The sequence below is a fragment of the Carcharhinus amblyrhynchos genome, chromosome 10, assembly GCF_965287045.1.
Source record: "Carcharhinus amblyrhynchos chromosome 10, sCarAmb.v2.hapA, whole genome shotgun sequence".
NCBI classification, from domain to species: domain Eukaryota; kingdom Metazoa; phylum Chordata; class Chondrichthyes; order Carcharhiniformes; family Carcharhinidae; genus Carcharhinus; species Carcharhinus amblyrhynchos.
Genome location: NC_137333.1, coordinates 107636257 through 107663148, shown reverse-complemented (window position 1 = coordinate 107663148; position 26892 = coordinate 107636257). Strand labels below are relative to the sequence as shown.

At 45.8% G+C, this 26892-nt stretch overlaps 1 protein-coding gene across 3 annotated transcripts in view; it reads right to left on the bottom strand.

Annotated features, from left to right (window-relative positions):
• The window catches only part of selenoj (selenoprotein J), a 73040-nt gene that overhangs the window by 8956 nt on the left and 37192 nt on the right, over positions 1 to 26892 (bottom strand). For all 3 annotated transcript variants that reach the window (XM_080197771.1, XM_080197772.1, XM_080197770.1), the window contains 4 exons: positions 19997 to 20176; positions 19680 to 19870; positions 12737 to 12866; positions 2868 to 3035 (listed from right to left, as the gene is read on the bottom strand). In XM_080197771.1, coding sequence (XP_080053897.1) covers positions 2868 to 3035; positions 12737 to 12866; positions 19680 to 19870; positions 19997 to 20176 — 669 coding nt within the window. The remainder of the gene's footprint in view (positions 1 to 2867; positions 3036 to 12736; positions 12867 to 19679; positions 19871 to 19996; positions 20177 to 26892) is intronic.

The window sequence follows — 26892 nt, the reverse complement described above, 5'->3', positions numbered from 1 at the left end:
CAGACTCAATGGGCTGAATGGCCTAATTCTGCTCCTATGTCTTATGATCTTATGGTCCACAGACGCTGTCAGACCTGCTGTGATTTTCCAGCGATTTTCTGTTTTTAGATTCCAGCATCTGCAGTATTTTGCTTTTATCTTTTCTGATGAATAACTATTTAAAAGCTCTACTTGATGTGGGAAAACTGAGATGAAACAAGCCTCAGCTGGCCAGGCTGTATTTTTAGAGAGAGAAACAGGAGTTAATATTTCAGGTTGATAATTTTTCATCAGGAAAGGCCTCACATGCCTGACTCTCAGTTTTAAATTCTACATTCATCTTATTAATAACACATTTCTCAAATTCCACAGTATCACATCGTAAGAAATCATCAACATGCATCAGGAAGATGCCTGAAACCTTTCCGTTATGATATTAATATCATATTTTGGGATTTACTTTTAATTAATCACAATCTATTCTCAGCAAAACAATTCTCAGCAAGAGTAACACAGTTAGGAAGCACTATTGAGGCTATCGACATACTTCAATTTCCATCATTTACCGACTGCACCTGTTGTCGCTTTGGGCAGTTTGACAAACACTCCTCTCTGAAAAGTGTCACTTTACAGAAACATGGCCTTGAGACTGATTAATCTCCACTCCTACGAATATGTGGATGAAAGGGCTAGTAGGATTTATATCAGAGCTGTGGAAAAGTGACAGAGCGTGGGTTTGGAGGAGACTCAGGGCGGGACGCGGCTCGAGGACAGAGCGAGATTTCTGGGGGACGAGGGCCTGAGTACAGCTGTGGTGCTGGCGCCAGTGTCGGGGTGCTGCTGTTGGTGGTAGTGTTGCAGCCAGTGGTGCTGTTGGTGCCCATGTCAGTGGTGCCAGTGCTTTCAGTGCCAGTGGTATCAGTGCCAGTGATGGCATAGAACATAGAACACTACAGCACAAACAGGCCGTTCGGCCCACATGTTGCGCCGATCATATCCATACCTACCAGGCCTATCCAAGATCCTCAATCTCATTAAATCCCATATGCTCATCCAGAAGTCTCTTAAAAGACCCCAGCGAGTTTGCCTCTACCACCACCGACAGCAGCCGATTCCACTCACTCACCACCCTTTGAGTGAAAAACTTTCCCCTAACATCTCCTCTGTACCCGCTCCCCAGCACCTTAAACCTGTGTCCTCTCGTAGTGACCATTTCAACCCGGGGAAATAGCCTCCGAGAATCCACCCTATCTATTCCTGTCAACATTTTATAAACCTCTATCAGGTCACCTCTCAATCCTCGTCTCTCCAGGGAGAAAAGACCTAGCTCCCTCAACCTATCTTCATAAGGCATGCCTCACAATCCAGGCAACATCCTTGTAAATCTGTTCTGCACCCTCTCAATAGCTTCCACATCCTTCTTGTAGTGAGGTGACCAGACCTGCAAGTGGGGTCTGACAAGGGTCTTACAAAGTTGCAGCATTACCTCCCGACTCCTAAACTCAATCCCTCGATTAATGAAGGCCAGTACACCATATGCCTTCTTGACCACATTGTCCACCTGGCACTGCCAGTGGTGTCAGTGCCAGTGCCAGTGGTAGCAGTGCCCTTCAAACCAGGCAGCATCCTGGTAAATCTCCTCTGCACTCTCCCCAATGTTTCCACATCCTTCTTATCGTGAGGTGACCAGAACCGAACACAATATTCCAAATGTGGTCTCACCAATGTCCGGTATAGTTGCAGCATAACCCCACGGCTCTTAAACTCAAACCCCCTGTTAATAAACGCTAGCACATTATAAGCCTTCTTCACAGCTCTATCCACCTGAGTGGCAGCCTTCAGAGATCTGTGGTTGCAAACCCCAAGATCTCTCTGCTCCTCCACATTCCTCAGAACCCTGGATAATCCCAGATAATCATTTCTCAAGAAAGCATAATAAATTACAGCAGCTTGAGATGCTTGCGTTTTGGAATCTGAGTGGTAGCTGGCATCACTGCAGAGCACCTGTGGATTGACAGCTCTGTGGATAGCATGTTTATAGGTGTGGTCACTCCATAACTTATGCAGGAAGGAAAGAAAGGGAGTGACCATCAAACAATAAAAAAAGGCCAGGCGGCATGGTGAAAATCCCCTAGTCGCCACACTCTGGTGCCTGTTCCGGTACACTGAGGGAGAATTTAGCATGACCAATCCATTTAACCGGAGCACCTGGAGGAAACCCACGCAGACACGGGGAGAATGTGCAAACTCTACACAGTCAGAGACCCAAATCGGGAATTGAACTTAGGTCTCTGGTGCTGTGAGGCAGCAGTGTTGACTACAATGCCACCCTGCTGTCTGGTGCCTGTCCACCCAGCAGAATGTGAATATTTTTAAGGCGGGACTGGATAGATTCCTGATTAACAAGGGGTCAAAAGGCTATTGGGGTTGGCAGAAATGTGGGGTTGAAGTTACAATCAGATCAGCCATGAATGACCAAAAGGTGGAGGGGCTGAGTGGCCTACTCCAGCTCCTGATTCATATATTGTACATTGGAATGCAGGATAGGTTGAAGAAATTAGAACTGCTTTCCTTTGAGAAAAGAATGTTGAGAGTTGATAGCGGTATTCAAAAACTTAGTGTCTGGATAGAATAGATAAATCATAGAATCAATCATAGAATCTTGACAGTGCAGAAGGAGGCCATTTGGCCCATCGAGTCTGCACTGACAACAATCCCACCCAGGCCCTAATCTAATACCGTTTTGCATTGCCCAATCCCTAACTGTCCCTCTGCAAAGCAGCCCCTCTTCAATCCGCCCCATCCCTAATCTGCCCCCCCGATCCACTCAATCCCAGGGTCCACCCATTCCCCAACTCCCCCATCACCATTCCCCTGCACTTGCTTACCACATGAGCTGCCGATTGTTTGCACCACCTCACGGTGAGCTGTACCACGCAGTTTCAGGATCTCGGGTAACTTGCTGGCAATGACACTGAGCTCTGGCCGGTTCTTCATTTTCTCTAGGAATCCTTCCGCTGGGGGTTGTAGAATGAATTGCTCCAGAACGGCAGCAGCTGGGAAGGGTCAGAGAGAGGTTTAGGATAGAGACATGAGAATTGAGAAGTACAAAAACAAGAACAAAGAACAACCCAGCACGGGAAACAGGCCCTTTGGCCCGAAGAGTCCACGCCACCCCTTCAACAAAGCATTTTCCTACACCTACTCTGCCCTGCGTGTATGTGAGTGGAACCCCTAATGTAGCCAGATTCAGGGGAGAATAGTGTCAATTTGTTGCACCAATCAGCCTAAGAGCACATCTTTGGGGTGTGGGAGGAAACCAGAGCGCCCGGAGGAAACCCACGCAACCACAGGGAGAATGCACAAACTCCCACAGACACAGGCCCAAATCCATGTATCTGCGCAGCCAGCAGTGATAGTCACTGAGCTGTTGTGGTGCCTGTCTGCTGGTCCAGGATTAAGCATACACAACGACACAAAGTACTAGGCCACTCCCGGAACCTCCAAGAGCAGCCCACGCACGACCCACCGTGTGCATGCCCCTCGTTTGACAACAAGGTGGACCGACGCCTGTGGATTAAAAGAGACAAAACATTAACATGTAATACTACATTTCCGGTGTCGTCCCGAGGCTCTGACCCTTTTTAATACCGTCTACTATAACCCTCCATCCCTGTTTCGCTCATGTGTCTATCTAAGTAAACCTTAAACAAATCCAACGTTCCTGCCTCCACCACCTTACTTGGTAGCGCGTTCCATACCCCCACGACCCTCTGCGTGAAAAACCTTCCTCTAGTGTCCAAATTATACTTCTCCCCTCTCACCCTTAGATCGTGACTTCTTGTAATTGTCCCCAATCTAGAGAAAAGCCTACCACTGTTGGCTCTATCTATTCCCTTCATTATTTTATACACCTCTATCAGATCCCCCCTTAATCTCCATCTTTCTAAGGAGAAGAGCCCCAGTTTCTCCAACCTTTCCTCATAACCCAGCCCCTCCATGCCAGGCCACATCCTGGTAAACCTCCTCTGCACCCTCTCCAGGGTCTCCACGTCTTTCCGGTAGTAAGGTGACCAGAACTGGACGCAGTACTCCAAATGCGGCCTAACCAACGTTCTGTACAACTGAAGCATTAGACGCCAGCTCTTATACTCTATACCCCTTCCTATAAAGGCTAGCATTCCGTAAGCTTTCTTCACAACCTTCTCTACCTGTGTTGACACCTTCAGAGACTTGTGCACCTGCACTCCCAGGTCCCTCTGTATTTCTATACTCTTAATCGGTCTACCCTTTATCATGTAACTCCTCCCTGCATTATTCCTTCCAAAATGCATCACCTCGCATTTGTCAGGATTAAATTCCATCTGCCACCTATCTGCCCAATATACCAACCTATCTATATCCTGCTGTATCACCTGACAATCCTCCTCATTATCTGCCAATCCTGCCATCTTGGTGTCATCTGCAAACTTGCTGATCACACCACGTACGCCCTCTTCCAAGTCGTTTATATATACTACAAAGAGGAGAGGTCCCAGTACTGAGCCCTGCGGCACACCACTGGTGACTGACCTCCAGCCAGAAAAGGACCCCTCCACTACTACTCTCTGTCTCCTGTTGCCCAGCCAGTTTTCAATCCATCTAGCTACCTGTCCTTGTATCCCATGTGCCTTAACCTTTTCTACCAGCCTACCGTGAGGGACTTTGTCAAACGCCTTACTGAAATCCATATAGATGACATCAACAGCTCGCCCATCCTCAACCGTTTTTGTCACCTCCTCAAAGAATTCCACCAGATTCGTAAGGCAAGACCTCCCCCGAACAAAGCCATATTGCGTATCCCTAATCAGATCGCAACGCTCCAAATGCTCATACATCCTATCCCTAAGAATTTTTTCCAATAATTTTCCTACCACCGATGTCAAACTCAGTGGTCTATAATCACCAGGGTTATCCCTACTACCTTTTTTTAAACAGCGGTACAACATTAGCTACCCTCCAGTCTTCTGGGACCTCACCTGTGTCCAAGGAAGAGACAAAGATTTGCGTCAGAGGCCCAGCAATTTCATCTTTCACCTCCCTAAGCAGCCTGGGATAAATACCATCAGGCCCCGGAGCTTTATCCGTTTTTATGCTACCTAAAAACCTTAGCACTTCCTCCCTCGTAATAGATATTTCCTTCCACTGATCTACAGCTCCCTCCAAGACATTACACGACACCAAACCCCTTTCCTACATGAATACCGATGCAAAGTATTCATTCAGGATCTCCCCCATTCCCTCAGACTCGATACATAGCTCTCCTTCTTTGTCCCTAAGAGGACCAATTTTCCCTCTAACCACTCTCTTGCTCCTAATATAAGAGTAAAATGCCTTTGGATTTTCCTTAATCCTATTAGCCAAAGCCATTTCATGCCCTCTTTTCGCCCTTCTAACTCCCCTTTTAAGCTCCCTCCTACTCTCTCTATATTCCTCCAGTGCACTGGAGTCAGGGACTGCATTAAGTCTTTAGGGAAAACCTCCTCTCCATGTTCCTTAAACCCACCATCTCCCTCAACTCATAGCCCTTAAACACGTATTTCCCAATCCCATGTATTCACCTCTCCCTCAATTCACAGCTACACACCTTCTCCTCAATCCCACCTACCCGCTGGGATGGCCAGAGAAAAACCTGCATTTCATGTTGGGGTGATGGTCCCTTTGAGAATGAGGTTTCTCTTGGAGATGATTCCTGTTACAGAACCTTGCCTCTGGTAACTGGTCATGTGACCACATGGTTTCTGAGATAATCAACAGAATAATGCGTTATCAAGAAGATAATCATAGCCCAATTAACAGCTTGTGTGTTTGTGGTTCTGTTTCAAGCAGGGTTTAAATTTTAATTTAGAACAATCTGGCTGCAGAGCACACTATTACCAGCAGAATTCAGTTGAAATTCTGAGTGCTGGTTAAAAGGTTTAAAACTTTGTTAGAATAAAGAACAGTACAGCAAAGGAACAGGCTCTTTGACCCTCCAAGCCTGTGCCGATCATAATGCCCTAAACAAACTAAAAATCACCTTCTGCCCTTACTCGCTCCATATCCCTGTATTCCCTCCCTATTCATATATCCGTTCAGATGCCTCTTAAATGTTGCTAATGTGCCTGCTTCCACCATCTCCTCTGTCAGTGCATTCCAGGCATCCACCGCTCTCTGTGACTCCCTGAGATTTTCTCTCTTTTAACTTCTGAGTTTGTTTAACTGTAGCCAATATCTGCCTTTTTTCCAGATTTCATCGAATCATACAGCACAGAAGAGGCCCTTTGGCCCATCGAGTCTGCACCAACATGCAGCAAACGCCTGAGCTCTCACCTAATCCCATCTGCCAGCCCCTGGCCCATAGCCCTGAATGTTATGATGTGCCAAGTACTCATCCAGATACTTTTTAAAGGATGTGAGGCATCCCACCTCCATCACCCTCCCTGGCAGCGCATTCCAGACCCTCACCCCTCCACTGGGTAAAAAGGTTTTTCCTCAAATCCCCCCTAAACCTCCTGCCCCTCATTTGTAACTTGTGTCCCTTCATGACTGACCGTTCTACAAAGGGGAACGTCTGTTCCTTATCCACTGTCTGTGCCTCTCGATCGTGTACACCTCAATCTGGTCACCCTTCAGTCTTCTCTGCTCCAACAAAAACAGCCCAAGCCTACGCAACCTTCACAACTTTTCTTTCATAACATTTCTCTTTTTGAAATCTGAAACAGGATTTTATTCTAGCTGGCTAAATGTTCCTTTTATTTCAACCTCCTGTTCTCTTTTCTTTTCCTCAAGTCTCACATTCCTTGTTCCTGAAGGTTAATCTTTCTTCATTTTAATTTTTCTTACATCTTTCAGCAGCGACAACGGGTTCAGTACGTTAAATGCCCCTCAGGGTCTGGCTTTAGCACAACAACTCTCACTAAGTGGATTAGCCAAAGAGTTATTCCTTTTTTCCAACTTCAATTATACCAGATGCTCACAGGTAGACTGTGCCATTCGATTGATTCCATCGCATCGTCAATATGTAATGTTGTGGCTCACTCTGGCAGCATCAAGAGATTTCAGACTTTGTTAGGAACAAAAGGTATTTATCAATAAGAGGAATTAAGTACAGGAGTTACAGCTCTAGGCTGCCCTGGGGTCCTGATCCAGTCTTTATGATGTTAGCTACATGACTGCTCAATGAATCTACCCAAAAGAGGACTCCATCCTCTGGGGTTATCACTCACTCTCAGTGCCAATTGGTCCTTCAAGTCAGGTGACTCACTTCAGCTGTGCTGACTTAAAGAGACAGACAACACATACACAACACAGAGTTTTACAGGTAATAAGTTAATAATGAGTTAAAGAATATCTGAGCCAGGAAAGCTCTGACCTGATTCAGCAATCATTAATGTGTTAGTGATAAACTGTGTAGAAAGGGAAGTCTACAACCATGAGCTGCTTCGAGGAGATTTGAAGGGAAAACCACAAATGAAAACCTTGGAAGAGAAAGACCAAGAAATCTCAATGTTTATTTGACCCTCCAAAGCATTACTGAGGCAATGTAATTAATCTGATAAATTTCTAACTTGGGCTTTGGGTTAAACATTGAAGGAAATTTGAGTAAAAGAATTTGGTTTAGAGAGTAAATAACAGTGTTCATCCTACTTTCAGTATAGAACATAGAACACTACAGCACAAACAGGCCCTTCGGCCCACGAGTTGTGCCGATCACATCAACACCTACCAATCCATAGACCTATCTATAACCCCCAATCCCACTAAATCCCATATACTCATCCAGAAGTCTTTTAAAAGACCCCAGCGAGTTCGCCTCCACCACCACTGACGGCAGCCGATTCCATTCACTCGCCACCCTCTGAGTGAAAAACTTACCCCTAACATCACGTCTGTACTTGCCTCCCCGCACCTTAAATCTGTGTCCTCTCGTAGCGACCATTTCAACCCGGGGAAATAGCCTCTGAGAATCCACCCTATCTATTCCTCTCAACATTTTGTAAACTTCTATCAGGTCGCCTCTCAACCTTCGTCTCTCCAGGGAGAAGAGTCCCAGCTCCCTCAACCTATCTTCATAAGGCATGCCTCCCAATCCAGGCAACATCCTTGTAAATCTCCTCTGTACCCTTTCAATAGCTTCTACGTCCTTCCTGTAGTGAGGCGACCAGAACTGCGCACAGTACTCCAAGTGAGGCCTGACAAGGGTCTTATAAAGTTGCAGCATTACCTCCCGACTCCTAAACTCAATCCCTCGATTAATGAAGGCCAGTACACCATATGCCTTCTTGACCACATCCTCCACCTGCGAGGCCGATTTAAGAGTCCTGTGGACCCGGACCCCAAGATCCTTCTGCTCTTCAACACTACTAAGACTCCTGCCCTTGATAGTGTACTCGTTCATCCCATTGGTCCTGCCAAAATGGACCACTACACATTTATCTGGGTTGAAGTCCATCTGCCACTTCTCCGCCCAGTCTTGTATCCTATTTATGTCCTGCTGCAACTTCTGACATCCTTCCAGACCATCCACAACACCACCGACCTTCGTGTCATCGGCGAACTTACTAACCCATCCCTCCACTTCCTCATCTAGGTCATTTATGAAAATGACAAACAGCAAGGGTCCTAGAACAGATCCCTGGGGCACTCCACTGGTGACTGACCTCCATGCAGAAAAAGACCCATCCACAACCACTCTCTGCCTTCTGCAGGCAAGCTAGTTCTGGATCCACAAGGCCAAAGCCCCCTGGATCCTATGCCCTCTCACCTTCTCAAGAAGTCTTGCATGGGGGACCTTATCAAATGCCTTGCTGAAGTCCATGTACACCACGTCCACTGCACTTCCTTCGTCAATGTGTTCAGTGACATTTTCGAAGAACTCAACTAGGCTCGTAAGGCACGACCTACCCTTGACAAAACCATGCTGACTATTTCTGATCATGCCAAACCTCTCCAAATGCTCGTAAATCTTGTCCCTCAGAACCTCTCCATCAGCTTACCAACCACTGAGGTCAGACTCACCGGTTGGTAATTTCCCGGGCTATCTCTGTTCCCTTTCTTGAAAATAGGAACCACATCCGCAATCCTCCAATCTTCCGGAACCTCTCCCGTCTCCATTGACGACGCAAAGATCATCGCCAGGGTCTCTGCAATCACCTCCCTCACCTCCCACAGTAACCTGGGGTACATCCCATCTGGTCCCGGCGACTTATCTATCTTGATAGAATTCAAAAGTAATAACACATCCTCTTCCTTAATATCCGCATACTCAATCTTTTCCATCTGCTGCAAATCTGTAGCAAAATCTCCCAGATCAGTTTCCACCGTGAATACTGAGGCAAAGTACTCATTAAGCACCTCTGCCATTTCTTCTGGTTCCACACAGACCTTTCCCCCTTCACCTTTTATATGTCCTATCCCTTCTCTTCTCATCCTTTTACTTTTCACATATTTGTAGAAGGCCTTGGGATTCTCCTTAATCTTACCCACCAAGGCCTTCTCATGACCCCTTCTGGCTCTCCTAATTTCCCTTTTAAGCTCCTTTCTACAATCCTTATACTCCTCAAGATCCTTAACATCTCCTAGCTCCCTGAACCTTTTGTACACCTTCCTTTTCTTCCTGACCAGGTTCACCACAGCTTTCGTGCACCACGGTTCCCGCGACCTACCAAAACCTCCTTGTCTCATCGGAACGTTGTCGTGCAGAGCTCCAGACAAACATTCCTTGAATATCCGCCACCTTCCTTCTGTACTTTTCCCCAAGAACACCTCCTTCCAGTTTACTTGTCCAATTATCTTCCTGATGTCTTCGTATCTCCCCTTACTCCAGACAAACACCTTCCTAGCCTGCCTGATCCTATCTCGTTCCAATGCAATTGTGAAGGAGATAGAATTATGATCACCATTCCCAAGATGCTCTCCTACCGAGAGATCCGTCACCTGTCCTGGTTCATTAGCCAGCACCAGGTCAAGTACAGCCTCTCCTCTCGTAGGCTTATCCACGTACTGTGTCAGGAAACCCTCCTAAACACACCTAACAAACTCCTCCCCATCCAAACCCCTTACCCTTGGGATATTCCAGTCGATGTTTGGGAAATTGAAGTCTCCCATCACGACAACTCTGTTATTACTACATCTCTCTAGAATCTGTTTCCCTATCTGCACCTCAACTTCCCTGTCACTATTGGGCGGCCTATAGAAAACAGCCAGCAAAGTTTTCGACCCTTTGCTGTTCCTAACTTCCACCCACAGAGACTCTGTAGATAGTCCCTCCACGGCATCCTCTTTCTCTGCAGCCATGACACTATCCCTGATCAACAGTGCCACTCCACCACCTCTTCTGCCACCCTCCCTGTCCTTCCTGAAGCATCTGAATCCTGGCACCTGAAGTACCCAGTCCTGTCCCTGAGACATCCAAGTCTCCGTAATGGCCACCACATCACATTCCCAAGCAGCAATCCATGCCCTAAGCTCATCTACCTTATTTACTACACTCCTGGCGTTAAAATAGATACACTTCAGCCCCACAGTCTGGGCATTTCCCTTCTCCACCACCTGTCTAACCTCCCCCTCATACTGCCTGCAGTCCTTCCCTACCTGGGAGCTAATCTCCTCAGTCCCAGTTTCCCCATCACAATTCCCTCCCCCCATCCTTTCTAGTTTAAAGTCCCCCCAGTAGCCCTAGCCAGTCTTCCCAAGATATTAGTCCCCCTGGGATTCAAGTGCCACCCGTCTTTACTGTACAGGTCACACCTGCCCCTAAAGAGGTCCCGATGAGCTAGGAACCGAAATCCCTGCCCTCTACACCAGTCCCTCAGCCACGCATTCAGCCTCCACCTCATTCCATTCCTGCCCTCATTCTCCCGTGGCACAGGCAGCAATCCTGAGATTACTACCTTTGCTTTTCTCTTCCTCAGCTGCCTACCCAGTTCCCTATATTCCCTTTCCACGACTGCCTCCCTCTTCTTGCCTATGTCAGCAGTACCTATATGCACTATAACCTCTAGTTCCTCACCCTCCCCCTTCAGGATATCTGGGACACGCCCAGAGACATCCCGGATCCCAGCCCCAGGGAGACAAACCACCATCCGCGACTCACGTCTACGTCCACAAAAACGCCTGTCCGCCCCCCTCACTGTGGAGTCCCCCATTAGTACTACCTTTCTGCTCTCTTTTTTAATTTTTTGACTTACTGGCTCAGCTCCAGAGGCCTGGCCACCGCTTCCTCCCTCGGATGAGCTGTCCCCCCCAGTAGTACTCAGGCCGGAGTACTTATTTTGAAGGGGGACATCCACCGGTGTGCTCTCCATCACCCGAGGTTTCCCCTTCCTAATAGTTACTCACGTGCCTTCTTCCCGTTGCCCTGGTGTGACTACTTGCTGGTAGCTCCTATCTATAACCTCCTCACTCTCCCGAATGAGCCGAAGGTCCTCGAGCTGCATTTGCAGTTCCTTAACCTGGTTCCGTAGGGACTGCAGCTCCACACACCGAGCACAAGTGTGGATGTCTGGTAGACCAGGAGCTTCCAAGACCTCCCACATGTTGCACTGGCAACAACATACTGGCCTCACACCCATACTTGCCCCTTTTTAGTAACCCAGAGGAAAAAGTAAAAAAAAACTTATAACTTACCTTGCCTCACCCTTATCTCTTTGGCCCTGTGAGCCAAAGCCCCTACAGCACACAAAAACAAACTTACCTGCTCTCAGTCAGAGCCCTTCTCTCTCTCTCTTCGAGTGCCCTAGTAACTGCTTCCGGTGCAAAATTTAAAGAAAAAAGAAACTAGTACAAAGTTAGTTTTAAAACTAACTAAATTATCTTTAAAGTAATTGACCATTTTAGATGGAATGTAGTTAGTAGTATTTATATTCAATAATTTTTGTACAGTGAAACTCTTTTGGACTTTGGAGAGGGTACAGAAAATGTTTACTAGGATGTTGCCTGGTTTGGAGGGTATTAGCTATGAGGAGAGGTTGGAGAAACTTGGTTTGTTTGGCCTTGAACATCGGAGGCCGAGGGGAGATCTGATTGAAGTAAAACTCTTTTCATTTAGAACATTGTGGTTTTAGTCTTTTTGTAATTACCTAGTTTGGGATTTCCAATCCAAAAAAAATCTTACTGTTACCTTAGAGCGCAACACTAACTTATCCAATCCCACCTTATCTCCATATCCCTCAATCCCACCTTCTTCCCATATCTCTCAATCCCACCTTCTCCCCATATCCCTCAATCCCACCTTCTCCCCATATCTCTCAATCCCACCTTCTCCCCGTATCCCTCAATCCCACCTTCTCTCCGTATCCCTCAATCCCACCTTCTCCCCGTATCCCTCAATCCCACCTTCTCCCCATATCCCTCAATCCCACCTTCTCCCCATATTCCTCAATCCCACCTTCTCCCAATATCCCTCAATCCCACCTTCTCCTCATATCCCTCAATCCTACCTACTCACCTTCTCCCGTATGCCTCAATCCCCACCCACCGTCACCTGTATCCCTCAATCCCACCTTCTCCCCATATCCCTAATCTAATCTATCCTCTGGTTGGAGATTGGAAACAGAGTATCTGTGGTTAACATAGGCAGCAGTATTTTTGTGCGCAACATGATTGGACAACGACAATCTGAGTGTCCCTTTAAGTGGGAAAAGCAGACTTGTGGTTCGATGTGGAGATCCGCACCTAGCTCGATGCAAGAAACATGACCACCACAATGTGCTGACAGCCTAGCAATGAGGTCTACCTGCAATGCTGCACTTCACGGCCAGATTGTCATCCTGTGTGACTCGTACTACCTCCTCCACATACTCTGGGAGTTTGGGATTTCCAGCGTACAGAGAGACGATTGGTGCAATCTTTGCCACACCATCCATCTGTCAAATGAAAATATCTATCAATTCACTGCATATACTAATATATTAATGACTTCAGTACAGAATATAATATCAAAATACAAAACTTGGTACAGAACTGACAATAACTGACTTCAGGAAGATATAGACAGACTGGTGATACATGACAAGTGGATAAGGTGCTCGAGAAGCACACGGCATGCTTGCCTTCATTAGTTGGGGCACAAAGTATAAAAATTGGCAAGTCATCTTGCAGCTGTATAGAACTTTAGTTAGGCCACAGTTGGAATACTGCATACAGTTCTGGTCACCACACTACCAGAAGGATGTGGAGACTTTGGAGATGGTACAGAAAATGTTTACTAGGATGTTGCCCGGTTTGGAGGGTATTAGCTAGTTTGCCCTCGAATGTCAGAAGCTGAGGGGAGACCTGATAGAAGTTTATGTGAGGTTTGGATAGACTGGATAGAACATAAAACATTGAACATTACAGCGCAGAACAGGCCCTTCGGCCCACGATGTTGCGCCGACCAGTTAAAAAACAATGACCCTCTAACCGAAACCAATCCCTTTCCATCCATAAACCTATCCACGGATCTCTTAAACGCCCCCAAACTAGGCGCATTTACAACCGCAGCAGGCAGGGCATTCCAATCCCTCACCACCCTCTGGGTAAAGAACCTACCCCTGACATCCGTCCTATAACTACCACCCCTTAATTTAAAGCCATGCCCCCTCGTGCTAGCTTTCTCCATCCGAGGAAAAAGGCTATCACTGTCCACCCTATCTAAACCTCTAATCATCTTATATGTTTCAATAAGATCCCCTCTTAGCCGCCTTCTTTCTAACTAAAACAACCCCAAATCCCTCAGTCTCTCCTCATAGGACCTCCCCTCCATACCAGGCAACATCCTGGTAAACCTCCTCTGCACCCTCTCCAAAGCCTCCACATCCTTCCTATAATGTGGGGACCAGAACTGCACACAGTACTCCAAGTGCAGCCGCACCAGAGTTGTGTACAGTTGCAACATGACGCTGCGACTCCTAAATTCAATCCCCCTACCAATAAACGCCAAGACACCGTATGCCTTCTTAACAACCTTATCTACTTGATTCCCAACTTTCAGGGATCTATGTACACATACACCTAGATCCCTCTGTTCATCCACACTATTCAGAGTCCTCCCATTAGCCCTATACTCGACACATGTTATTCCTGCCAAAGTGAATTACCTCACACTTCTCCGCATTAAACTCCATCTGCCACCTCTCGGCCCAGCTCTGCAACTTGTCCAAGTCTCCCTGCAAACTATGACACCCTTCCTCACTATCTACCACACCTCCGACTTTGGTGTCATCAGCAAAGTCAGAGTCTTTTTCCCAGGGTCAAAATGTCAGTTACTAGGGGACATAGGTTTAAGGTAAACGGGGGAAAGTTTAAAGGAGATGTGAGAGGCAAGTGTTTTACAGAGAGGGTGGTAAGTGCCTGGAATGCGCTGCCAGAGGAGGTGGTAGAAGCAGATACAATAGCAATGACAGATACATGAATAGGCAGGGAATAGAGGGATACGGGCCCCGTAGGGGGAAAGGTCTTTAGTTTAGAAAAGCATCATGTGTTGGTGCAGACTTGGTGGGCTGAAGGGCCTGTTCCTGTGCTGTACAGTTTTTTGTCCTTTGACAAGGCGCTGCATAAAAGGTTGGTGCATAAAGTAAAAGCCTATGGAAATGGAGGAACTGTGTTAGCATGGACTAAAAACAGAGTTGGAATAAATGGGTCATAAGAACATAAGCAATAGGAGCAGGAGTAGGCCATCTAGCCCTTCGAGTTGCCAAGCCATTCAATAAGATCGTGGTTGATCTGAAGCGGATCAGTTCCACTTTCCTGCTTTCTCCCCATAACCCTTAATTCCCTTGTCTATCAGAAACCTATCTACCCGTGACTTAAATATATTTAGCGAGGTAGCCTCCACCACTTCAACGGGCAGAGGATTCCAGAGATTCACCACCCTTTGAGTGAAGAAGTTCCTCCTCAACTCTGATCTAAACTGCCCCCCCCTTATCTTGAGGCTGTGCCCTCGAGTCCTACTGTCTTTTCTAAGCGGGAAGAATCTCTCTACCTCTACCCTATCTATCCCCTTTTCAGGGTGGAAAGATGTAACTATTGGAGAACCAGAGGGATCAGTTCTTGGCCCACAATTGTTCACTATTTACATTAATGACCTGGAAGAAGGAATAGAATCTAAGGCTTCTAAATTTGCTGATGATATGAAGATAGGTGGAAGGGCAGGTTGTGATGTGGATATTGAGATTCTGCAATGGGATAGAGATAGATTGAGTGACTGGGTGAAAACCTGACAAATAGAGTTTAATGTGAGGACGCATGAGGTCACACATTTTGGCAGGAAGAATCAAAAGGCAAATTATTATCTGAATGGAGAGAGACTGCAGGTAAGTGAAATACAATGTTGTCCCATTGTTTAAGAAGGGGAACAGAGACTTTGCCGGGAATTATAGACCGGTGAGTCTTACTTCTGTTGTGGGCAAGGTTTTAGAAAAAATTATTAGGGATAGGATTTATAGTTATTTGGAGTGTAATGAATTGATTAGAAATAGTCAGCATGGTTTTGTAGCAGGTAGGTCGTGCCTTACTAACCTTATTGAGTTTTTTGAGAAGGTGACCAAAGAGGTGGATGGGGGTAAGGCAGTTGACGTGGTATACATGGATTTTAGTAAGGCGTTCGATAAGGTTCACCATGGTAGGCTTCTGCAGAAAATGCAGATGTATGGGATTGTGGGTAATCTAGGAAGTTGGATCAGGAATTGGCTATCAGATAGGAGACAGAGGGTGGTGGTGGATGGTAAATATTCATCATGGAGTGCAGTTACGAGTGGTGTGCCTCAGGGATCTGTTTTGGGGCCACTGTTGTTTGTAATTTTTATTAATGATCTGGATGAGGGTATAGTTGGGTGGATTAGTAAATTTGCTGATGACACCAAAGTTGGAGGTGTGGTAGATTGTGAGGAAGGGTGTCATAGTCTGCAGGGAGACTTAGATAGGTTGCAGAGCTGGGCCGAGAGGTGGCGGATGGAATTTAATGCGGAGAAGTGTGAGGTAATTCACTTTGGTAGGAGCAACAGATGTGTCGAGTATAGGGCTAACGGGAGGACTTTGAATAGTGTGGATGAACAGAGGGATCTAGGTGTGTGTGTACATAGATCCCTGAAAGTTGGGAATCAAGTAGATAAGGTTGTCAAGAAGGCGTACGGTGTCTTGGCGTTTATTGGTAGGGGGATTGAATTTAGGAGTCGCAGTGTAATGTTGCAACTGTACACTACTCTAGTGCGGCCGCACTTGGAGTACTGTGTGCAGTTCTGGTCCCCGCATTACAAGAAGGATGTGGAGGCGTTGGAGAGGGTGCAGAGGAGGTTTACTAGGATGTTGCCTGGTATGGTGGGGAGGTCCTATGAGGAGAGACTGAGGGATCTAGGGTTGTTTTCGTTGGAAAGAAGGCGGCTAAGAGGGGATCTTATTGAAACATATAAGATGATTAGAGGTTTAGATAGGGTGGATAGTGATAGCCTTTTTCCTCGGATGGAGAAAGCTAGCACGAGGGGGCATGGCTTTAAATTAAGGGGGGGTAGCTACAGGACGGATGTCAGGGGTAGGTTCTTTACCCAGCGGGTGGTGAGGGATTGGAATGCCCTGCCTGCTGCAGTTGTAAATGCGTCTAGTTTGGGGGCGTTTAAGAGATCTCTGGATAGGTTTATGGACGAAAAGGGATTGGTATAGGCTAGTGGGTCATTGTTTTTGTAACTGGTCGGCGCAACATCGTGGGCCGAAGGGCCTGTTCTGCGCTGTAATGTTCTATGTTCTATGTTCTACAGAGGGATCTGGGTGTTCTAGTGCATGATTCACAAAAAGTTAGCAAGCTGGTCCAACAAGTAGTTGGGAAGGCAAATAGCATATTAGCCTTTATTGCAATGGGGAGGTGTAGCAGGGAATACTGAAACCCCTGGTTTAAAGCAGAGCAGGTTAGTTAGGAACCATAATATACCTTACGTATACCAAAACTATCACAATGTGCCTCCTACATGTATTACACAAAGGTATTGTTTATTAACCGCTTATACAATTAATAGTCATGGATTTTTAGCAAAAATTTTAACTTTGAAATGTAGTTTTAAAGGTATTTGTGAGTTCTGATCAAAAGCAACAGTATAATGGGAAAAAATGAAACCAGGGACTGCGTTCTCTGGTAATGATAGGGCACAGAATGATTAAAGTCTTCGCAGTTGGAGAATTGTGAGATTATCAATAAATCAATGAGTGTTCAGGTGCTAATTGCAATGAATGGAGTACTCAGCTTTTGCCAGCCCGGGAAAGTGACTCCTCATCAATTCTCATGGTCTCACACCAGCCTGATGTACATAAGCAGGTTGCTAAGTGATAGAGGAAGACCTTTGGGTCCAATTAACCAATGAATTCCTAATTATGCTGAGAGGTCGAATGCTACTGGCCAAGGTAAATAATGTGCATTAATGTAATTGGAGCATCCAGTCAGTATGACAGATTGGACGGGGAATACAAACCTGAGAAAATGGTACAGTGAGACCCTGATTTTACGCATCCTGATTTAGCGCGAATTTGGACATAACGTGATGAATCATTGGACCCTTTTTTTTGCTCTTTCCAGGGAACTGAAAAGTTTTTGGTTACTGCAATCTATTTCTAATGTGAAAATAATCTGCGTCTGAAAGAAACTGTGGACAGAAAACATTTGCTTCCCCCCCTTTGCCCAGTTCAGATAAAAGGGGTTCTCACTTAGAAAAAATGACACTTAGTTGTTCAAAAGAGGAAGTACTTCACAGTTAATGAACCATGAAAGTGTTTGTGTAAATAAACATCCCCATTGTCTGTTTTAAACTAGCCTGGACCTGCCAATCAAAAGGTTAGTAAAAGTTAATGAACTGTGTAGTGATTGTATAAACAGAGCTCTGATGGACACTGAGATTGCCCATAACGTAACCATAGCAACCCTGATTTAGCACAATCCCGCGTTTTTTGCAATAACATTTTACGGATCCCAACCATTGCGTTATAACAGAGCCGCACTGGATATCAATTGTGCTGACGTGATGTAACTTTAGAGAGAAGTTGGAATCCTTCCTACATCTCTCTCCCAATATGTATTGGTCAAATAAAGATGCATCTTTCAATCAAGACACTGAGTTTATGAGTCAGCTTAAGTTTTAGCAATACAGCCAAAGAGATTTTGTTGCAATTGTACAGGGTATTGGTTAGGCCTCTCCTGGAACACTGCGCACAGTTTTGGTCTCCTTACCTAAAGAAGCATATAGTAACACTGGAGGCAGTCCAAAAGAGATTCACCAGGCTAATTCCTGAGATGAGAGGTTTGTCTTATCCAGAGACACTAAATGCTCTGGCTCTGTATTCTGTGGAGTTTAGACAAGTGAGGGGTGACTGTATTGAAACATATAAGATTTGAGGGGGTTTGACAGGGTAGATGGTGAGATATTTTCACTAGTGGGGGAGTCTGGAATAAGGAGACACAGTGACAAGATAAAGGGTCGGTCATTTAAAACTCAGCTGTGGTGATTCTCTGAAATTCTCTGCCCCAAAGGATATTGGAGGTTGGATCATTAGAAGTCTTGAAAGTGGAAGTGGATAAATATTTGATAGATTGAGAAAGAGAGAGCGATGGGGAAATGGCACAGGAAAAGGATTGAAGCTGACACGGATCAGAAAGGGTCGTATTGAACAGCGGGGCAGGCTGGAAGGGCCTGGTGACCAACTCCTGCTCCTATTTGTGTATTCGCGTGCTCAATTTGAAAATATGAGGTTCCCCATTTAAAACTGTGACGAGGAGAATTTGCTTCTCTCAGAGCATCATAAATATTTGGAACTCTTCCTCAGATGGGAGTGAAGGTAGGGTCATTGAATATTTTTAAGGCAGAGGTAGATGCCAGGCAGTCACATTGTACTGGGAGTAGGCGGGAATGTAGAGTTGAAGCCACAGTCAGATCTTACTGAATGGCAGAGCAGGTTTCGGGGTGAGGGTCGAGTGGCCTACTCCTGCTCCTATTTACAGAAACATAAAAACTAGAAGCTAGAGGAGACCATTTGGCCCTTCCAGCCTGTTCCGCCATTCATTTTGATCATAGCTGATCATCAAATTCAATATCCTGATCCCTCCTTCCCCCCATATCCCTTGATCCCTTTAGCCCCAAGAACTATATCTAATTTCTTCTTGAAACCAGACAACGTTTTGGCCTCAACTACTTTCTGTGGGAGTGAATTCCACGCATTCACCAGAAGAAATTTCTCCTCACCTCAGTTCTGAAAGGTTTACCCCTTATCCTCAAACTATCACCCCTACTTCTGGATTCCTCCACCATTGGGAACATTCTTTCTGAATCTACCCCGTCTAATCCTGTGAGCATTTTATAAGTTTCGATGAAATCCCTCTCACTCTTCTAAAGTCTAGTGAATATAATCCTAACCGACTCAGTCTCTCCTCATGACATTTCATATGAGGAGACACTGCTGATTAGTCCATTCCTTCACTGTCACTGGGTCAAAATCCTGGAACTCCCTCCCTAACAGCACTGTGGGTGTACCTACACCACATGGACTGCAGCAATTCAGGAAGGCAGCTCAATACCACCATCTTCTCGAGGGCAATTAGAAATGGGCAATATATGCTGGTCTAGCCAGTGAAGCCTATGTCCTGTGAAAGAATACATATTTAGAAACTGGAATAAGAACAAGGCCAGCTTGAATGGACTGCAGCCTTTACTTTTTGTGAAGTTTACCTGTGGGTCTGGAGAGAGTCCCGTTTTTTCCTTTGTTGCTTCATACGCAGTCAGGAATGCTTTAATAGAAGCATGTCTGTATCCTCCTGTCTGAACCTGGTCCTGCGTTTTTGGCTTTGACTTGACATCGTAGTCAGAGTTTGGTCCAAAAGTTTTATATAATTGTTGTCTGTACAATTGTATTTCAAACCCTGCATGAAGAGATGCCACAGTGCAACTTAATTATTCTCCAAGTTTCTCCCCGCCTTTGCGGGTTTTTTACTCCCTGGTAACACAGCCATCATTTACAGACCAACCTTCTGGAATGTTCCACTCACCTTTCCCTTCCACCAGGGCCTTGAGCAAGGCAAGAGTCTGATCCCCATAACCACTCTGAGCTCCGGTGGGCTGGCGGTAGAACGGACCTTGGCCAGGATCCACAAATTCAGGAGTGCTCTCGCGACCCTTCAGGACCTTGTCCAAACGATTCACATCATAGATCCAGTGAAGGGGCTGCCCTACGAGAAAGCGAGAGCGAGAGAGAGACAGACTGTAACCTGGTGACATGAATTTTATTTTCGCTTTCTTCAGAAACCCAATCAATAAAGAAAGGGAGGGGAGGGAAGAGATATGAGGGAAGGGAGGGAGGGAGGTGAGGTGATCACAGAGTTATTATGGTGCAAAAGAAGGCCACTCAGCCCATCATGTCTGCACTGGCTCTCTGGATGAGGATTATGATTCAGTGCCATTCCCCATATCCCTGCACATTGCATTCAAAAGGTTATTTGAATTGAAACATCGATTGAACCTGCCCAAACACACTTCCAGCCACGGCATCCCAGACCCCAACCACGTGTGTGAAAAAGTTTTTTCTCACATTGTATTTACTTTTTCTGCAAATCACTTTAAATCTCAGCCCCCGTGTTCTTGATCCTTTTGTTACGTAATCCTAAGAATGAGGGGAGATCTCATTGAGACGTATAAGATGATGAATGGGATGGATAGGATAGAGGTGGAGAGACTCTTCCCGCTCAGAAAGGATAGTAGGACTAGGGGGCACAGCCTCAAGATAAAGGGGGGTGCGGTTTAGAACGGAGTTGAGGAGGAACTTCTTCACTCAAAGGGTGGTGAATCTCTGGAATTCTCTGCCCGTTGAAGTGGTGGAGGCTGCCTCGCTAAATATTTTTAAGATGCGAGTTGATGGGTTTTTGATAAGCGAGGGGATTAAGGGTTATGGGGAGAGGGCTGGAAAGTGGAACTGAGCCACGACAGATCAGCCATGATCTCATTGAATGGCGGGGCAGGCTCGAAGGGCGAGATGGCCTACTCCTGCTCCTATTTCTTATGTTCTTATGAGGGGGAGCAGTTTCTCCCTGTCTACTCTGTCCAGCCCCCTCATGATTTCTATTAAATCTCCTTTTAGTCTTCTTCTCTCCAAGGAGAACAGTCCCAACCTCTCCAATCTATCCTCATAACTAGAGTTTCTCATCCCTGGAACCATTCTTGTAAACCTCTTCTGCATTCTCTCCAATGCATTCACATCTTTCCTGTGGCTCCCAGAACTGTACACAATATTCCAGCTGAGGTCTAACTAGTGTCTGTATAAGTTCAGCATTAAAGCTTTGCTCTTGTACTCTCTGCTTCTATTCAGAAAGTCCCAGTTTTCCACTGATTAATATGTTTTTTCACTGTCAGAAGAAGAAAGTATGTAGAAAGAAGAATACTATATCTCTCCACCTATCCTGCCACCTTCAATAGTCTATATGCATATGCACCTGGCTCCCTCTGCTCCTGCACCCTTTAAGAATTTTATCCCTTATTTTCTATTGGGTGGGATTTTTCTCCCACTGTGCAGTGTTTTGTGGTGTGAAATGGTGTGGGCTCACTTGGCAGTGGAATGGTCCTGCCGTGGTCAACAGGGTTTCCAGTTGAACGCACCCTCGCTAGCATTGAATGGAAGAAGGATTTTGGTGATTGTTGCTCCATGTTCTTCTCACCAAAATCAATCACACACTTCTCTACAATGAACTTTATATTGTGCGCAGTTCTGGTCACCTCACTATAAGAAGGATGTGGAAGCATTGGAGAGAGTGCAGAGGAGATTTACCAGGATGCTGCCTGGTTTGGAGGGTAGGTCTTATGAGGAAAGGTTGAGGGAGCTGGGGCTTTTCTCTTTGGAGCGGAGGAGGATGAGAGACGACTTAATAGAGGTTTATAAGATGATGAGGGGGATAGATAGAGTGGACGTTCAGAGACTATTTCCTTGGGTGGATGTAGCTATTACTAGGGGGCATAACTATAGGGTTCATGGTGGGAGATATAGGAGGGATGTCCGAGGTAGATTTTTTACTCAGAGAGTGGTTGGGGTGTGGAATGGACTGCCTGCTGTGATAGTGGAGTTGGACACTTTAGGAACTTTCAATATTTTATTGGATAGGCACATGGAGCACACCAGAATGATAGGGAGTGGGATAGCTTGATCTTGTTTTCAGACAATGCTCGACACAACATTGAGGGCTGAAGGGCCTGTACTGCGCTGTACTGTTCTATGTTATATGAACTTCATTGACCTCTTACCTGCCCACTCCACCAACCTATTTATGTCCTTTAGAAGTTTTGCACTGTCCTCTTCACGGTTTACAATTCTTTCAAGCTTGGTATCAATCTGCAAACTTTAAAAATTGGCCTCTGTACACCAAGATCTAGATCATTAATATGTATCATGAAAAGCAAAGGTCTGAGGAACACTACTACAAACCTTCCTCCAGCCCAAAAGATCTCCATTGACCATTGCTCTCTGCTTCCTTTATTCAGCCAATTTTGTATCCACATTGCTATTGTTCTTTTATTCCATGCGCTATAAGTTCTAACAAGTTTGTTGGGACTGTATTGAATGCCTTCTGAAAGTCTGCCTGTACTTTCTCAGGAGACTAAAGAAATTTGGCATGTCCGCTACAACTCTGCACCAACTTTTAGTTCATAGAAGTGGCAGTGTGGTGTATTTGTGTGGAGTGGAAGTGAAATACATTAACACACGGGGCCCTATTCTTTTCAGATAGAAATAACATGTACACACATTGCACCTGTTACAAACAAAATAACAAATGGGGACTTTAATTACCTCAGTATAGACTGCAAAAAGATACAGAAGTCTGAGGTCACGTACCAACTGACTCAAGAACAGCATCTTCCCTGCTGCAATCAGACTTTTGAATGGATCTACCTTGCATTAAGTTGATCTTTCTCTACACCCTAGCCATGACTGCAACATGACATTCTGCACCCTCACACTTCCTTCTCTATGAACAGTATGCTTTGTCTGTATAACGTGCAAGAAACAATATTTTTCACTATATGTTAATACATGTGGCAATAATAAATCAAATCATATGTATATCACATTAACAGCATTACCCTCATCAACCCTCTCTGTTATCTCCTCAAAAACTCAAGCCTCCCATCCATTAACTCTGTCTATACTTCCTGCTGCCTTGGCAAAGCTGCCGGCATAATTAAGGGCCCCACGCAACCTGGATATTCTCTGCTCCACTTTCTTCCTTTGGGAAAAAAATACAAAACTCTGGTCACGCACCAACCGACTCAAGAACAGCTTCTTCCCTGCTGCTGTCAGAATTTTGGATGGACCCACCTCGCATTAAGCTGATCTTTCTACACCCTAGCTATGATTGTAATGCTATACTCTGCACTCTCTCCTTTCCTTCTCTTTGAACAGTATGCTTTCTATAGCATGCAAGAAACAATACTTTTCACAGTATGTTAATACGTGTGACAATAATAAATCAAATAAAAATCAAAATCAAGTTAGTTAAACACAATTTCTCCTTTAGAAATTCATGCTAGTCCTTCTTAATCAACCCACATTTTCCCATGGTGACTGTTAATTCGATCGTGAATAACTGATTCCAGAAGCTTCCCCACTGATGTTAAACTGACTGGTTTATAATTGTTGGGCTTATTCTTTTTTGAACAAGGGTGTAACATTTGCAATTCTCAGCCTCTGGCTTCTCTCCTGAGTCGAGAGAATTCTGGAAGATCACTTCCTTCACTATCCATGAATGTACATCATCTGATTCCGGGGCCCTGTCATCTTTCAGGGGACACTTCTTCCTTATCAATTTGAACCCTTTGGGGGACAGACTTGTCTTATCTGTCACCATGTTCTGGGTAGAATCTATATCCTTGGTAAAGATGGATGCAAAGTATTTATTTAATACCTCAGTCCTCTGCGTCCATGTGCGAATACTCTTTCTGCTCTCTAATTGGCCCTACTCCTCTTTTTACCACCTTTTACTATTTATAAGTCTATACAGAACTTGAGATTCCTCTTTCTATTGGCTGCCAGTCTTTTCTCATAATCCCTCTTTGCTTCTCTAATGCACTTTTTCACCTTCCCTCTGAACCTTCTGTATTCCTCTTAGTTGTCAATGTATTTTCTACCTGACACCTTTCAGAAGCACACTTTTTCTTCCTTATCTTTTATTTTATCTCTTTTTTAATCCAGTTCTTCTCACCACTGTTTGGTTGCAGTCTAACCGGTCCAGCTCTGTTTTTGCCCCAGCTAATTATTCTTACTCTGGACTGCCCATTGTCCTTTACAATCATCACCCTAAACCTTATTATATCAATGATCACTGCCTGATCAATGTTCCCACACTGATATTTAACCTTGGCCCATCTTATTTCCAAGAAGGTGAGAGGGCATAGGACCCAGGGGGCTTTGGCCTTGTGGATCCAGAACTGGCTTGCCTGCAGAAGGCAGAGAGTGGTTGTGGATGGGTCTTTTTCTGCATGGAGTTTGGTCACCAGTGGAGTGCCCCAGAGATCTGTTCTAGGACCCTTGCTGTTGTCATTTTCATAAATGACCTGGATGAGGAAGTGAAGGGATGGGTTGATAAGTTCGCAGACAATACGAAGGTTGGTGGTGTTGTGGATGGTCTGGAGGGATGTCAGAAGTTGCAGCGTGACATAGATAGGATACAAGACTGGGCGGAGAAGTGGCAGATGGACTTCAACCCAGATAAATGTGTAGTGGTCCATTTTGGCAGGACCAATGGGATGAAGGAATACAATATCAAGGGCAGGAGTCTTAGCTGTGTTGATGAGCAGAGGGATCTTGGGGTCCGGGTCCATAGGACTCTTAAATCGGCCTCGCAGGTGGAGGATGTGGTCAAGAAGGCGTATGGCGTACTGGCCTTCATTAATCGAGGGATTGAGTTTAGGAGTCAGAAGGTAATGCTGTAACTTTATAGGACCCTTGTCAGACCCCACTTGGAGTACTGTGCGCAGTTCTGGTCGCCTCACTATAGGAAGGACGTGGAACAGAGGAGATAGAACATAGAACACTACAGCACAAACAGGCCCTTCGGCCCACAAGTTGCGCCGATCACATCAATACCTACCAATCCATAGACCTATCTATAACCCCCAATCCCATTAAATCCCATATACTCATCCAGAAGTCTTTTAAAAGACCCCAGCGAGTTCGCCTCCACCACCACTGACGGCAGCCGATTCCATTCACTCACCACCCTCTGAGTGAAAAACTTACCCCTAACATCACCTCTGTACTTGCTTCCCTGCACCTTAAATCTGTGTCCTCTCGTAGCGACCATTTCAACCCGGGGAAATAGGGTGGATTCTCAGAGGCTATCTATTCCTCTCAACATTTTATAAACCTCTATCAGGTCGCCTCTCAGCCTTCGTCTCTCCAGGGAGAAGAGTCCCAGCTCCCTCAACCTATCTTCATAAGGCATGCCTCCCAATTCAGGCAACATCCTTGTAAATCTCCTCTGTACCCTTTCAATAGCTTCTACGTCCTTCCTATAGTGAGGTGACCAGAACTGTGCACAATACTCCAAATGAGGCCTGACAAGGGTCTTATAAAGTTGCAGCATTACCTCCCGACTCCTAAACTCAATCCCTCGATTTATGAAGGCCAGTACACCATACGCCTTCTTGACCACATCCTCCACCTGCGAGGCCGATTTAAGAGTCCTGTGGACCCGGACCCCAAGATCCTTCTGCTCTTCAACACTGCTAAGACTCCTGCCCTTGATGGTGTACTCGTTCATCCCATTGGTCCTGCCAAAATGGACGACTACACATTTATCCATGTTGAAGTCCATCTGCCACTTCTCTGCCCAGTCCTGCATCCTATTTATGTCCTGCTGCAACTTACATAAGAACATAAGAAATAGGAGCAGGAGTAGGCCATCTAGCCCTTCAAGCCTGCCCCGCCATTCAATAAGATCATGGCTGATCTGTCGTGGCTCAGTTCCACATTCCCGCCCTCTCCCCATAACCCTTAATCCCCTCGCTTATCAAAAACCCATCAACCCGCGTCTTAAAAATATTTAGCGAGGCAGCCTCCACCACTTCAACGGGCAGAGAATTCCAGAGATTCACCACCCTTTGAGTGAAGAAGTTCCTCCTCAACTCTGTTCTAAACCGCCCCCCCTTTATCTTGAGGCTGTGCCCCCTAGTCCTACTATCCTTTCTGAGCGGGAAGAGTCTCTCCACCTCTATCCTATCCATCCCATTCATCATCTTATACGTCTCAATGAGATCTCCCCTCATTCTTCTAAACTCTAACGAGTACAAGCCTAATTTATTCAGCCTCTCCTCATAGCTCAACCCCCTCAACTCCGGCAACAGCCTAGTAAACCTCCTCTGCACTCCCTCCAAGGCCAAAATATCCTTGCGTAAGTATGGCGCCCAAAACTGCACACAGTACTCCAGCTGCGGCCTCACCAATGCCCTATACAGCCACAGCAAGACCTCCCTACCTTTATATTCAATCCCCCTCGTGATGAAGATCCCTCCAGACATCCTTCCAGACCATCCACAACACCACCGACCTTCGTGTCATCGGCGAACTTACTAACCCATCCCTCCACTTCCTCATCTAGGTCATTTATGAAAATGACAAACAGCAAGGGTCCTAGAACAGATCCCTGGGGCACTCCACTGGTGACTGACCTCCATGCAGAAAAAGACCCATCCACAACCACTCTCTGCCTTCTGCAGGCAAGCCAGTTCTGGATCCACAAGGCCAAAGCCCCCGGATCCCATGCCCTCTCACCTTCTCAAGAAGTCTTGCATGGGGGACCTTATCAAATGCCTTGCTGAAGTCCATGTACACCACGTCCACTGCACTTCCTTCGTCAATGTGTTCAGTGACATTTTCAAAGAACTCAACTAGGCTCGTAAGGCA